At 40.7% G+C, this 15,401-nt stretch overlaps 2 protein-coding genes across 3 annotated transcripts; one reads left to right on the forward strand and one right to left on the reverse strand.

Moving 5' to 3' along the window:
* mul1 (mitochondrial E3 ubiquitin protein ligase 1) lies at positions 1–3,817 on the reverse strand. Of its 2 annotated transcripts, none has more exons than XM_087782114.1 (5): positions 3,720–3,817; positions 2,923–3,069; positions 2,693–2,780; positions 1,663–1,783; positions 1–933 (listed from the first exon to the last, which is right to left on the reverse strand). In XM_087782114.1, the coding sequence occupies exons 2-5, from the start codon at positions 3,040–3,042 to the stop codon at positions 204–206; spliced, it is 1,059 nt and encodes a 352-aa protein (XP_087638240.1). In that variant the 5' UTR covers positions 3,043–3,069; positions 3,720–3,817; the 3' UTR covers positions 1–203. The 2 variants fall into 2 exon arrangements, with proteins under 2 accessions (XP_087638240.1, XP_087638241.1); XM_087782115.1 differs by lacking the exon at positions 3,720–3,817 and adding an exon at positions 3,512–3,616.
* Positions 3,818–11,561: 7,744 nt separating this feature from the next.
* fam43b (family with sequence similarity 43 member B) lies at positions 11,562–15,181 on the forward strand. The gene has a single exon (XM_087782224.1). The coding sequence runs from the start codon at positions 11,657–11,659 to the stop codon at positions 12,638–12,640; it is 984 nt and encodes a 327-aa protein (XP_087638350.1). The 5' UTR covers positions 11,562–11,656; the 3' UTR covers positions 12,641–15,181.
* The last annotated feature ends 220 nt before the right edge of the window (positions 15,182–15,401 follow it).

Raw genomic sequence — 15,401 nt, forward strand, 5'->3', positions numbered from 1 at the left:
CGAAGTCAAAACTGATTTCATTTGTTTTCAAACCAAAATATGTCCAAACATCTGCTTTAAAAGCTGCTGGACTCCACTGTATCCTCTCGTCCTCAGTCATCACAGGGATTTAATGTGGAGGCTGGAAGTTTATTGCAACATATAAATGAAGACACACAGTGAATATTTGCATTAGCTAGTGTCCTCTCAGTCCGTGGTCGTGATCAGCTCATGTACAGCTGCACGACGCGCACGATGTCCGCCCGGCAGATCGGGCACTTCTTGGGCTCGGGCAGCAGCTCGTAGCAGGGCGTGCACGTGCAGACGTGGCTGCACTCCAGGAAGACGCAGGAGCGCTGGCGGCCGAAGCAGACGCTGCAGCTGTTGGCCGCCACGCTGCTCTCCTCCACGTTGAGCTCGCGCATGCGCTTCTTCTGCAGCTCCTTGAACTCGTCCATCAGACTCTGCTCCTTCCTGCGCCGCCGGCGGAGCTTCAGCTGCTTCCACAGCAGGACCAGCAGCACGGAGCAGGCGGCGGCGCCGCAGACGGCCGTCAGGATCCGCCACAGCCTCACGCTGTTGCTCTGCTTCCTCAGCAGGCTCTCGAAGTCGGAGCGGGTGAGGAAGAAGGTGAAGCCCTGCTTGGGGGGCTGCAGCTTGACCAGGTTGTTGTCCAGGACCAGCTCGCCCACGGCCGTGACGCTGTCGCCCACCCGCAGCATCTCCTCCGTCTCGTGGATGCCTTTGGGGCGCTCGCCGCTGATGAAGTGTCCGATGGTGCTGGACAGGGACTGGACGGTGGGGTGGAAGTTCTCGTAGGTGGTCTCCAGGTTCAGCTCCGAGGCGTCGAGCGGGCGGATGATCCGGACCGTGGTCTCGATGCCGTCGTCGTGGGACGCGAGCGCGAAGGGGACGGTGTTGGTTCTCTGGTGGATGATCTTCTCCGTGCTGTTCCTGCAGACGTTTGAGATCAGATCATCCATCCTGATAGTCATGGTCCTTTCAGTTTATTAAAAAACTGCCACAATTTCAGATTATTTATATTATAATCTATTATAGTTCTATATTTACAAAAGACTTCCAGGTTCATATTTAAAGAAATCTAAATCCATAGTTTTCCACAGCATTGTGGGTAATAGTATCTCCAATCATATTTTATTTTAATCGGAGTTATTATTATTTATTTTTAATTTGTGAATAAAACAAAATAATTTAATTTTGTGTAGATATTTACGGCATTTGTTCATTTTTATGTTTCAATTAATCTTCCGTCCACTAGATGGCAGCGGTCGATATGTCCTTCACAGTTAAAAAGAACAATGAAATCCCGCAAAATCCCGATGCCTGAGGACGAGAGGATACATTGACTCCAGCAGCTTTTAAAGCTGATGTTTTGACATATTTTGGCTTGAAAACAAATGAAAGCAGTTTTGACTTCGTCAAGAGTCATGTGGTCTGTAAATTCTGCAACACCAGAGTCAAGTACTCGACAATACTACACATATATACTTGTTACTACAGTATCACAACACCAGAGTCAAGTACTGGACAATACTACACATATATACACGTTACTACAGTATCACTATATATTGTATTGTTGACCCTGTATTGACAGAGTCTAATCCACACTCCTAGAGTGAAATAAATGATTGAAAAAAGGTTTCAAACTATCATTATTACCATATGTGTGTCGTGCGATTCCACACCATCTTCTCCTCCTTCAGCGTCAGTCGCTCGATCACGGCCTTACAGTTGTCCACGAACTGACTGCTGAGCGTTTCCTTCACCGACCGCACCACACCTGCAGGGGTCAGGTGGAGGTCATGCACACGTAGGAAAAATGAAGCACAAGACTTCACTAGTTAATAAGGTAAGGTAAGGTACAACTTTATTGATCCCTATTATTCCAATACCACAGTTTTCTCATTGATTGTGACTGAAATATGTTGAAAAATTTCTTCAATTTCTACTAACTGAAGAGTAATGAAAAAAGAGGAAAAACTTTATTTTTAAATAAATGATTGTGTGCTTTCTTTTGGCTTCATTCTTATGGGAATTTCTTTCTTTTATATGTAAAAAAATATTCATTTTATACACGTTTGAAATAACATGTAATAATTTTAAATCTGCTTTTAAAATGTATTCATAAAATGAACCTGCTAGAGCAAATCAAGCAATAATTAAAACGGGATAGTTTCATATTTACTTGCTCAAACGTCAGAATAACAGGTATAGTTAGAGTCAAGTGAGGATAGAAAACGCAAGACTGCCCCCGTCAGGTGTAATTACTTATTGAATTGTCAAGCAAAAGTAGGAAAACAATTTTTATTTTGTATAGCAAGGAAACGCGTCACCAGTGTTTAGTTATTATTTATTCCTTTACTCACTTTCTTGGTCCGGAAAAATCACATTTTTAACACTAAAACATTTATATATCTTTATTTTATGTTGATTTTGACACAAGTACTCTTATATTATGCAAATCAAAATCAGCTTCTTTGTTTAAAACACACGAATGAAAGTAAAAAACTAAAAAGAGTCGACCGGAAAATCTAATTGAACATCATTTTTGATCGGGTTTTAATATTAAAGATAAATTGATGGTTACAAAATCAACAAGACAATTGTGAATAATAGAAAGTATAGATTTGTTTACTATAACTAAGATATTGAGTCGATGTTTGAATAGATTTGATAATACTTGTCGTACCTTCTATGACAGCGTAGGGGACACACCTTCCCGGAGTTTCCGACAGCAAGTTTTTCAAGTCCTGGTCGATAGAAACGATCTTTGCTTCCTATATAAATAAATATTACTTACTTACTTACTTACTACAGGAGCGTCACCATAAAGCAGGAAAATAGATCTGGAATCAGTTCTCAAATACTAGTTTTTAACCTATTAAACGTCAGGAGATGTGGAAAGTTCACGAGACTGACCTTTAACCTGGTGACTGAAGTCACTCTGCTGCGGTAGATGGAGTAAAAAAGAGCCGTCAGAGCCGAGCTCGTGGCCAGAACCACGATCTGGACCGTTGAGATTTTCCCACCGGACTCCATCCTGGACCCCCGTCCGCCTGGGATTCTCTAGAAGACAATTTAATAACACACAGGGTTATTAATAGAATCGAAACCAAGCAGAAAGTCTGTCCAAAAATATATCAAGTGTTTAATCCTTAAAACCACCATTTATTTTTTTAATAAAGAACATAAGGGAAAGATTTATGAAAACAAATGTATGATGGAAAAGAAGATATAACAGAAAAGTCAAAACAGGAAGTGGAATCATAAACTTCCCCCGATAGTTTTTAAACATCACAAAACAAAGCAAAAGTCAAATTGGAAAAATAATGCCGATTGAAATGTACTTGATGTCCCTAAATATTTGTGTTTGAATTAAACTATTATCATTTTATTGTCATGTATTTATTCTGCCTGAGTTATGCTAACGTTTGGTTCTTATGTAATAGAAACCGAAAAATAATACTAATGTTGGACGAAATTAAAAATATAGTGAATTAATTCTTACAGTTTACATACGAGTATCTTGAGTTTAGATAATATCCTTGAAAAAAACCTTCCTGAGTTCAGTTCAACGTTAGCATGTATGCTAACCTAGCCTGTTGCTAGTATCATCGTTTTGTGAGGAATGTGTCGATTGATGATGTATTTATCGGCGACACAGCGTCAGATCCGTCAGTAAACAAGTGAAGAAAGACAAGGAATCAAAGTCAGACCTGGAAAAGGCTTCACTCCTCCACAAAGAGCCAAAGACGAGCGAATGTCAACAGACGCATGACGCTGTAGTAACACGTTCGGACAGCAGGGGTCGCCGTTCTACCGCAGCTGCTAAAGAGCTGATAATTTCAACTTCCTGTTTACGTCTTGCATATTGAATATTTTGAGTCAAACGTTAGTAAAAAAGAAAACATAAACTAGGTGAATTGGTCGTTTCATTAATAATAATAATAATACAAATTCAAATCGCAAATGTTATTTTCAAGACAAAACATTTAAAGAAAACGAGATTTTTAAACATACATAAAATGTCGAAATGTTTATTATTAATGCCAAAAACAATGTTGATTCCTGAGTAACAAATGTATAACATATGGAATGCATGTTTTTTTGTTCATATTATATATCATTTTGCTTTTAAAGTGGCAAAAATTGTGAGTAACCACGACAACCGCGGGTGATGATGTCATCCTTTTATTTTGAGAACGATCGTTGATAAATCCTTGGTTCAAAACATCCATTCATAGTCATTCATAGTATCTTCCATTTGTTTCATCCTGTCTTTGGAAGGACATGCAGGTGCCGTTTTGGAGATGTTATTAAACTTGACCCTGCAGGTCGGGGCCACCTGGACCGGGCCCCCAGACTGGGCTCATATCATCCAGAATATAAATGAGGTTCATTGTTATTCACAGACTGAGGTGAAACTATTTTATTACTTTGATTTAAACTCTCATGGTCACTCTGAGTCTTCTAGGAAAGTGGAAACCAGTATCTATCCATCCATCCGTCCATCCATCCATCATCCATCCTCTCAGCTCATCCATCCATCCATTCATCCATCATCCATCCATTCATCCATCAATCCATCTGTCCATCTGTCCATCCAGCCATCCAACCACCATCATCCATCCTTCCAGCCATCCATCCATCCATCCATCCATCCATCCATCCATCCATCCATCCATCCATCCATCCATCCATCCATCAATCCGTCTGTCCATCCATCCATCCATCCATCCATCCGTCTGTCCATCCAGCCATCCAACCACCATCATCCATCCTTCCATCCATCCATCCATCCATCCATCCATCCATCCATCCATCCATCCATCCATCCATCCATCCATCCATCCATCATCAGCCATCCATCCATCCATTCATCCATCCATCCATCAATTATCAGCCATCCATTCATCCATCATCCATCCATCAATTATCAGCCATCCATTCATTCATCCATCATACATCCATCAATTATCAGCCATCCATCCATCCATCCATCCATCCATCCATCCATCCATCCATTCATCCATCCATCCATCCATCAATTATCAGCCATCCATTCATCCATCCATCCATTCATCCATCCATCCATTCATCCATCCATCCATCCATCAATTATCAGCCATCCATTCATCCATCCATCCATTCATCCATCCATCCATTCATCCATATGGCCGTATTCATCCGCAAAGTGAAGGTTTTAAACCCAACAACAGATCTTTGTAGCTCAAATTTTAAGAAAATTACAGCTTTTTAAATAGTCGCAAGTCTTGTGAACATCAGGTCGAGGGGCCTGAGAGGAGAGTTGAGGGTCTGCAGGTCGAGGGGTCTGAGGAGGGAGTTGGGGGTCTGCGGGTCGAGGGGTCTGAGGAGGGAGTTGGGGGTCTGCAGGTCGAGGGGCCTGAGAGGAGAGTTGGGGGTCTGCAGGTCGAGGGGTCTGAGGAGGGAGTTGGGGGTCTGCAGGTCGAGGGGCCTGAGAGGAGAGTTGGGGGTCTGCAGGTCGAGGGGCCTGAGGAGGGAGGTGGGGGTCTGCAGGTCGAGGGGCCTGAGAGACCAAGTAGCTGTAAGTAGAAAGTAGGGGCTTTTTGAGAGTAGGAAGCCGTCTGCAAACTAGGGGCTGGAGAGAGCACGTGGGGGGCCTGAGAAGGTAGTTCTGCAGCCAGGTTTTGTAATGCTGACTGTTGTAGTACATTATGAGACATATTTAACATTAGACATGACTGAGTTATGTAGCAGGACTGGAGGTGGAGCTCAAGACTGGAGAGAAAATCATTCATTATTCAGTCACAGAGTAACAAAGTCACAGGAACAGAACCTGCTCAGCAGAAACTCTTCCTCTCCGAAGAAAAGAAAGAGAGAAAGAGAGAGAAAGAGAGAGAAAGAGAAAGAGAAAGAGAGAGAGAGAGAGAGAGAGAAGAACACCACTGTTCTTCTGCCGCAGATGTAAACACAACTTTTTTTTTTACTCTCCATCAAACTTCAGCGTAAAATTGTCATTTGCACGTAGTTTCACACGTCAGGTTGATTTTTGGGAGACGTCGTCAGCCCGAGGTGATTCCCTGAGTCGGCACTTCTGTCACGTCAATAAAGTTGGATTCGAACACACACACACACACACACACACCCACGCACACACACACACACACACACACCTAGAGGGGCTGATTGAACAATACCGTGATAGTTGAGCTTCAGTGTCGGTGGAATTAAGATAACACTTTGATGGATCATCGCTGAGCATCACTGTCTCAGGGTTGCGAGTTGAATTTCCAAGAAGCTTCCATTCTTCCAGCGAGAGGACGGCGACCCAAGAGGTCGTCGTTCCATCGACGTTAGACGCTCGGTGGTGATTGACGACTGACATTAACGGACGCGTGTTCATCACACACTGATGGTGAGAAAACCATTAACATTTACACTTGATCTGTTGCTGGAACCATGAACTGAAATCACTGCAAAGAAGAAGTGACTGTATTTATGGGACCTTCATGAGGTCATGTACAAACTAACTATTTTGATCTAATATTAATTAATATATTAATTTTAATTAATTTAAATTTAATTTATTTTGGTTTGAAGCAACATTGTTCTTTTCAATTTAATTTTTGGATTTAAGCAACTTAAAAAAAATGTGCAAAAACCTTTTTAATATTTAATTTTATTCTTGATTTTTTCTTGTTTTTAATTGAAAATATTTGTTTTGTTTGAAGCAATTTTTTGATTAAATATAGTCTTTTAAAATTTCAAACATTTATTTTGATTGAAACAAGCTTTTTATTATCATAGCAAGTTTCTTTTTTCAATTATAACTTGTTTTTTATTGATTTAGTTGTTTGAAGCAACATTCTTATATTGAATTGAATTATTTGATTTTTTTTCTAATTGATTATTTTGATTAAAAAAAAAATGTTTGTTTCAATTGAAAACATTTGTTTTTGATTGAAGCAAATCATTTTAATTACTTTTTTTGTTTGAAGCAACATTCTTATATTTAATTTAATTATTTAATCTAAGAAATATTTTTAAGAAATTAAAGTGTTTTGATTGAAGCAACTTTTTTATGGAGGCAACTTTTCTAAATTAAAGTTTTTAAAGTAAAAGTAAACACTAGTTTGTGATTAAAGAATTATTTTCTTTTTATTTAAAAAGTTTCTTTTCATTGACACAAGCTTTTTTTTTATTGAAGCAACTTATTTTTTCATTTATAATTTATTTTTAATTGAAGCAACTTATTTAAATTTTTTTTTCTTATATTTAATATTTAAAGTAACTTTTTTAAAAATTAAAATGATTAATAATTTTTAATTTAAAATATTTAAATTTACATGTATTTAACTTTTTAACTGAAAAACTAAGAAACAACCTTTATATACCTTTATAGGAAAGAACTCATCAGATAACAGTTCAATCTACACAGAAAAATCTATTTCACACCCATTCAAGCCTTAAATTTAAACATTTAAACACCAAAAAACCCTGAAACTTGTCTCGTCTTTTCTTCAAACAGTTTCCAATCAACTCTCGAGATAAAACGGGTCGTGTTCGGTTCAGGATCTGCTCGAATAATTCCCTGCGACCTCCTCTTTTGTGAGGCTAATGATATCTTATTTTCTCTTGACCTTACATGCAAACTAATAAATCACTTCCTGTTCCGTGGTGGAGCGTGAATGAGGGGGAGTCGACCCCGAGACCACCCCCCCCCCTCTCAGACGTCTGGAAACCACTGCAGGGGAAAATGAGATGATATTGATTTAGTCTCATTTAACGGGTCAATTTTCAATCTGCTTCTGTTTGTCCGCGAGCCGTGGTTCTGCAGCAGAGACCCGGAGCCTCGACCCGTTGTTAGCAGCGGCCTCACGTACCTCCATAAATCATCGGTCCGCGAGCGGAACCTTCTCCGCCCGGGCCGCTCTCATTGATTAGACGGCGCCGGGCGAGCGTGGAGCACGATGAAGACACGACCCCATTCAATTAGAGCCGAGCGACACAACACTAGAAGACAACGTCGATGAAAGGAAGGAAGAACGGAAGGTGAGACTTCAGGGCGGAAACATCAAGGTCACTTTCGAGGGCGAACAAAGTCTATTTAACTGAGAAATATCTCAGAATAAACAATAGATTGATCCTTTTGTGTCATTTAAGTCCATCATTTTCACGTAATAACATTTTAATTTCTCATAAATCCACAATAAAATAACCTTTGCTTGTATCTTAAACTATGACTGGTGATACTAGTACAACTGTATGGAAGTATATCAGCGTCATCTGTATATTTAATGATTGAATTTCACATTTAAAATGTTGAAACGAGTCCTTTTGACAAGAGTTTTAAACAATTTATTAAAATATATATTATAAATATATGTATAGTTAGAAAACATAAAGTGAATTAAAAAGTTTGAATATTGTTTTACATGCAGTTTGATATTGTTATTCCAATAATTAAAAAATAAATGTTGTAAATTCAATGTAATTTAATTTGTAGACGTTTGAATTCAACATAAAATGTTGGTGTATTAGTGCTCGCTTGTTGATTGAAGCGTCACATGACTGTCAGCGTGTCGCCTGATTGGCGGAGAGTTTCAACGTATTCAAAGTCAAGTTTCATTTAGAATTCTTGGCAAAACAATATTAAACTGTACGTGTATATTTAAAAAAAAAAGAAGTTATTATTAATAATTCCACCTTTAAATACACAAATCGTTGAATTCAAATAATCAAATACTTTTTTACATTTCAACAAAGAAAATTGAAAGTTACAACCTTTGAAATACATACAACATTCCAACATATAGTAATCATGTTTTTTTTTGTGTTTTTTTCTACTACATCTGTAACTTTTAACTATTTGTCACAAAGTTTTACTTTTCCAGACTCAAGGTATTGTGAAATATCCTGAAATATAGAACTTTCTACGCCTTCAACTTGTACTTCTAATAGTGTGTTGTTCTCAGTATTATCTTGATCTTTAAAGTATGTACTTTTTTGAGTATTGTTTTGATTGTTTAAGCGCTTTGTGACCCTGGTCTCGAAAAGCGCTATATAAATAAATATTACCTACTTACTTACTTACTTAATAAAGAGTACTTTCAAAATGTCTGCTTGTTCGACCTGTACTGATACTTGACGTACAAATACTTGAGTTGGTACAAAACACGACCACGACAAACGTCCAGACGTCACGTCTCTCGAGGTGATTCATGGCGACTGTTTACTGCTAGACTTTTTTTTCATTCTGGCTCCAGACGAGGCCTGATGGCGATTAGATCACATCTCACCGAGGAGAGAAGATCCTCAAACATTGTCTCGTAAACTCAAACCACCTTCTGACATTTCAAACTCAACCACGATGAAAGTATTTTCACAGAAGTAACTGGAAGAAAGCGGATGAATAAGACATGATTCCGTTGATTCACGGCCCTGAAACATTTGGACATTCCTCCACCTCGGTGTTGCCACAGTAACGATGGTTTTCTTCCTCCTCCTGTATGAACAGCAGCAGCAGCAGCAGCGACTCCGACGGTGATTCTTCTTGTTGCAACTCTTTCTTTTATAAATTATTCTCTTTCTGTGAGGAAGTCCAGACGCCGTTTTACTGGCTGTGTAGCCACTGATGTTTTTTTATACATAGAAGCTTATTTACTTTTATAACTGTGCATATTTAATTTCAATGTGTCATTATTTTTAATTAATTTAATTATCATTACTGTATATTATATTATTATATTGTATTTGTATCATTGCTTGTTGTATGATTTTAAATCATTTATTTATTAAATATACATATATATATTTATACTGTGAATGTTTATTGTTAGATTTCGTTGTTACATATATTTTTTACATGTGCCGTTTGTCTTAATACAATGTATTTGTATTTTCAAATGTGTTTTTGTGAAATGCTTTGAATTTTTTTTTTATTTTAACTATAAAATAAATACCAAAGTGAACAAATGGGTCACAAATCCAACATTTATAGCATTAATCTTTTAAGAAACACATGTTTAAACATAAGGTAAGGTAAGGTAAGGTAAAACTTTATTGAAACATGTAGTTCAATGGACTTTTATGTTTTTGGAGTTTGTGTCCTCAACATTTAAAGTAGATTTTGACTGAGTATTCTGCAGTGAAATATATTTATTATATATAAATGTAAATGTAAAAAGATAGAACTCGAGATAGAGTGTGTACTTGATCTATTTAATTTGCCTTTTTCTAAACTCAAATGTCATATATATTAAAAAATAATAAAATACACATTATTCAGTCTACATTGAAAAAAATAATATTTAGAAAACTTGGGGTTTAATTAAAAGCATCCTGGTAAGTTTTTTGCAATTGAATGTATTAGCTAGTATTTTAATTATTATTTTGATGATATACTTTTTATTTTTCAAGCGTATCAAGGTCATTTTGAAACCTCACTTATTTGAAGGTTTCTTTTTCTGCAACCCATACTCAAAGTAGCATTTTTTTTTAAACTGTTTAAAAAATACAGAGTTCCCTCGTTTGTTACGGGGGTTACATCGCGAAAACCACTTTAAGCGACCGTTCAATTATTGACTTGTTTAAATGAACAACATTTATTTGAACTTACAAACTCAACGTTGCATATGAGGTGCCAGGAAACCCCTTAACATTTACCGGGAGAGCTGCCACAACGCTTGGCCGCCCAGCCAAGCAAACGCAGCCGTCAATACCTTTTAGTACAGCAACATAGACGTGGAATTTAAATACGGTATTCCAGCGACCAATAAGCCTTTACTAACTAGAGTGTGTAGAAAGGCATCATGGGAGTTCACTTTTTTAGTGTCTCCCACCAAGTTGTACTGTTTAATTAAATCTTGAGTCTTTAGCACAAGGTGCGTTACGTTCCTGACTGTAGCTCGATAAAATATATTTGAATATGTAGTACTATGTGTCAAAATAAAAGAAAAAAGGTTTCCCTGTACTTTACTGTTGTACCGAGGCTGAGAGTCACAGAACTCATGATTCATTTCTCAACTTTGATTAAGTTCTGCAGCCTGAGCTGACCCTGCAGTTTATGTCCGGCCCCGCCAGGATCCCAGGGACACAAAGAAGCGACTGGAAAGCCAGGGTCGACGTCTCAACACCGGTCGTTATTACCGACCACCCCCCCCCCAGCCCCCCCTCCCGGGGATGAAGACGGACGACGTTCGTAAATCCATCGCCGGTTTAATGAAGTTATCGGATTCTCTAACAGGATTGTGAAAGTTTAATCTTTACCTCATTAACAGGAGGATTTCACTTTCCAGGTCCGCAATTACTTTTCCTCGAATCAGGCGGACACATAAAGCTCCCGGGAGTGACGGCGAGGGCGGCGGTGCCTCGCTCGGGTTTACAGGAAGCATAAATACAGAGGAGCGAAAGCGAGACAGATATATAATGCTCTGGAATGGAGCCATTTGGAGTGAAAACAAGGAGGCGGGGAGGGTTCTCGGGCTCCTGCACTTTCAACGCTGCATGATGCAGACAGCATGGGCGGCGGAAGGAGGGGCGAGCGAGGGGGGGAGGACTCCGGCTCTCACTCTCTCGGCTCAGCTCCACACGGCAGCAGCTTTTCGGTTCGTTCCTCCATCGCGGCTCCTCTCCGGAGCCTGAAACAAAGTGCTCCAACTCCTGACGGACCATGCTGCCCTGGAGGAGGAACAAGTTTGTGCTGGCGGAGGACGAGGCCAAGATGAAGCCCAAGAGCCTGGGGACGGGGCTCACCTACCAGTCCATCCTGGCGTCCCTGCTGCGCTCCTGCCCCGACCTGCTGCCCGACTGCCCCTTCGACTGGGTGGGCAGCATCTTCCACACCAAGCGGCAGAAGGTGGAGCTCAACAAGGAGGAGCCCACTTACACCGTGCGGTACCTGGGCAGCGTGGTCACCATCCTGGCCAAGGGGGACGGGTGCGCCCGGGAGGCGGTGGCCAAGATCTGGGAGAAGAGCAACTTCGGCGAGCAGAGCGTGAAGATGCGGCTGAGCGTCGGGCCGCAGGGCATCCGGATGAGCGCCGACAAGAAGAAGAAGAAGCCGGCGCAGCTGTACTCCCTGAACAGGATCACCTACTGCACCCCCGACCCCAGCCGACCCAAGATCCTGGCGTGGATCTACCGGCACCAGGTGAAGAACATGGCGGTGGTGCTGCGGTGCCACGCCGTCCTGGTGAGCAAGGCGGAGAAGGCGCGAGGCATCGCCCACAGCTTGTACCAGAACGCCACGTCGGCGTTCAGCGAGTTCAAGCGGCTCAAGAGGCAGAGCGACTTCCGGCACTGCCAGCAGCAGCTCCTGGGGGACGAGGCGGTGCCGCTCATGCCGCTCCGGAGGCTCCTCAACGGCCAGTGCCACTACAAGCCGCCCGCAGATAACCCGGGCAGCGCCGCTCGCCTCTGCTCCATCACCGAGGAGGAAGAGGAGGAGGAGGACGAGGAGGAGGATGGAAGCGGAGATCAGGTGGCGGGGGAGGCTCAGCGGGAGAAGCAGAAAGTCTTGACAACAAACACGGAACCGACTCAGCTGCTCTCGGAGCTGGCCCTGGGGGACATCGCCCTCCTGGAGCAGTGTCGGATCAACTTTGTCAGCGACAGCAACAACAACACCTTCTCTTTTATAACCTCTCTGGTGTGACACGACCCCCCGCCACCTACCTACCTACCCCTGATGTGAAGTGTTTACCAGGAACTTCTCCCGCCGCCCCAAGTGGATCTTTCAGAGGGAGCTGGTTCCTCAACGGTGTTTTTCCCCCCCCCCGAGTGTAGCAAAAAAACACAACTGTTTACAAACGCGGGGCTGGCGTTTACGAAGCACAACGATGATCAGGAGCTGCGAGGACACGCCCGAGCACCACCGGTCACTCGGTGTGTCAGTTAGCAGGGACTCTTTTTGAGGACGGACCGTTTCCTTCTTCTGTTTTTTAAAAAAAACGACGACCGCTCTTTGTATATTTCTGTAATTTTGTAACGTGACAATCATGCTTGAGAAGTTACCCAAGAGTGTTTTCCTGGCTGTGACGTAGGAAGAAAGCCATCGGGGGTCCATTTATTACCCCCCCCCACGCCCCCCTTCACATCATTTATGCATGACATGTCAGGTGCAACCTTTCATGCTGAGCTTTGACTTTTCCTCGTGTGACATCATCGACCGGTGAAGTGTTGAGATGAACACTGTGACAAACGTCTCTCCAGGCAGAAAAAAAAAATCCTTTTCTACGATTTGACCGAACAAGGTTTGAAATTGATTTATTTGTGGGCGATTGACCTCGAGATTCCTTCACACTGCTACACCACCGTTGATCACACTTGACGTGACAAAGAGGATTTATATAGGTTTGAGTCCCAGACTCCAGCTGTAGTCATGTGTTCAAGGATCAGAAGGTCTGCACAAGAACATGAACCAGCAGAACTCACAGCACCAGCAGATTCAAAGATTCATCCAGATATTTGAGGAAGTCGATATCGTCAAATGACTTCAATGAGACATAAACTGTGCGTCTTAGCTCAGCTCAGACGACCCAACAACAAAATTTAAAGTGGAATCCCAATCGGGAATTTTTCACCCGTTTTTCTTCATGTTTTTAAACCAATATCTCTGAAGTAGTTTCAATTTTTGGGGATTTTTCATATTTGTTTTTGTCGTCCTGACGAGTTATTTGGTTTCATAATCAATGACGATTCTAAGTGGGTGAACAGATCTCTAAAAGATTCTGACAAAACTAAGAATCCATATTGATTTTCTTTCTAGCGTCCACCAAGATTGGAGCAAAATCCAGGAAAATGTATATTTATAGATGAATACAACCTCAGGCTTTGCTCAAAAATATCATTTTTTCATCAATAAACAGTTAAATATAGACATTACTTTAACATAGCAGACTTTAAACGAAAACTGCTTTAAAAGAAACATCTATCTCATTGAAACGCTGGGAGATTTCTTTGCAAAAACAAGGTTTCTATACAGAGTTTGTTTCACTTTATTGTATAGTTTATCAGGTTTATTAATATAGATTATTATTAAACTCGACCTGTCAAGTGTTACAGGATAAATGTTGGTCTTTTTGTCAACATAAATCATCTTTCCAGACAGTAATAATCGATATAAAGTAAACAAATTCAACAAATGATATGAATTTCTCTTTCTCTCTGGCATCCAACACTGTGAAGACAAAAGAAAACAATCACTCGATACATCCTTGGTCTTCTCTTCATCTTGGGTCGCGGGGGCAGCAGCCAGAATAAAGAGACCCTGAGAAAAGGGTTGACATGGAGGAGGGGGTTGGGTTCTATGGATCTTATTCTCCAACATATTTTCTTATCAGATCATTTGAAAATGAATCCACGTTCCCTTTTCTATCCCAGTGATCTTGTTTTGTTGGAAATGTCCAAATTGCTGATATTTTCCACTTTAATTTCTTTATTTGAAGAAATGTGACAAAAGCGTAGCAGTGTGATCGTATCTGGAAAAGTATTTGTGGTGATCCTGAAGTGTTTCTCTCGCAGTATGTTTTTTTGCTGAACGTGATGAATAAAATTCAAATCCATCATGTTTTTCTCTTCCCGGGTTTCATTCCTCGATGTTATCAAAGAGATTATTCCGATCCTTCCTTCCACTCGTGCACATTTGCATGTTTCAGATGCCACTTCAAACGACAAATAAGCAGTTTTTGTTGCAGCTGCAGGATCGAGCGCTGAAATAAAGCGTCAGTGTCGACATTAAAACCGGCGACGCAGCTTCTCCCCGGTTGAAGATCGGCTGCTGGGCTTTTGAAACTTTTCCTTTCTGATGGAGGCAGATAATCAGCTTGATGTTGTCGAGGAAGCGAGAAGAAGCACGAGCTGTCTGCCGGCGAAAACAAGACGTTGACGCGTCCGTCAACAGCTTCTCTGCTGGCGACGGCCGTTTTCTTGACGCGACCTTTACGTGTTCTGACTCGGATGAGTTTTAAGATCAGCAGATTCCTCGAGCATCGCCGAGTGTGTTTGGAAGCACGAGTGTTAGAGGTTGAAAGGCAAATGTTTTCTTTGTTCATGTGGCCCTCATGGAGTCAGAGACTGGATTCTCAATTATTCATTCATTTTGAGTGTTTTTCAGCCAAAATCGTAACTTTTATTCCTTTCATTTGATTTCCCATAATTAACAACAATTAAAAATGTTTTCACACAGAATATTTTGTTATGATTCAGATCCACTTTGAATTCAATTAATACATTTGGAAAACCTTTCACAGTATCGTCGCAATTCTTTCTTATCTTTATATTTTTCAATTCTGACGCATTTTTGTTTGTTTGTTTTAGGGAAAATGTGTATCTTTTGTTAATTTTATTATGTTTCCCATGATTCAATTACATTATTCTCATATTTTTTATTTATTTACATTTTCAGTGTAGCCAGA

This window comes from Callionymus lyra, chromosome 19 (assembly GCF_982586985.1).
Source record: "Callionymus lyra chromosome 19, fCalLyr1.hap1.1, whole genome shotgun sequence".
Classification (NCBI taxonomy): domain Eukaryota; kingdom Metazoa; phylum Chordata; class Actinopteri; order Syngnathiformes; family Callionymidae; genus Callionymus; species Callionymus lyra.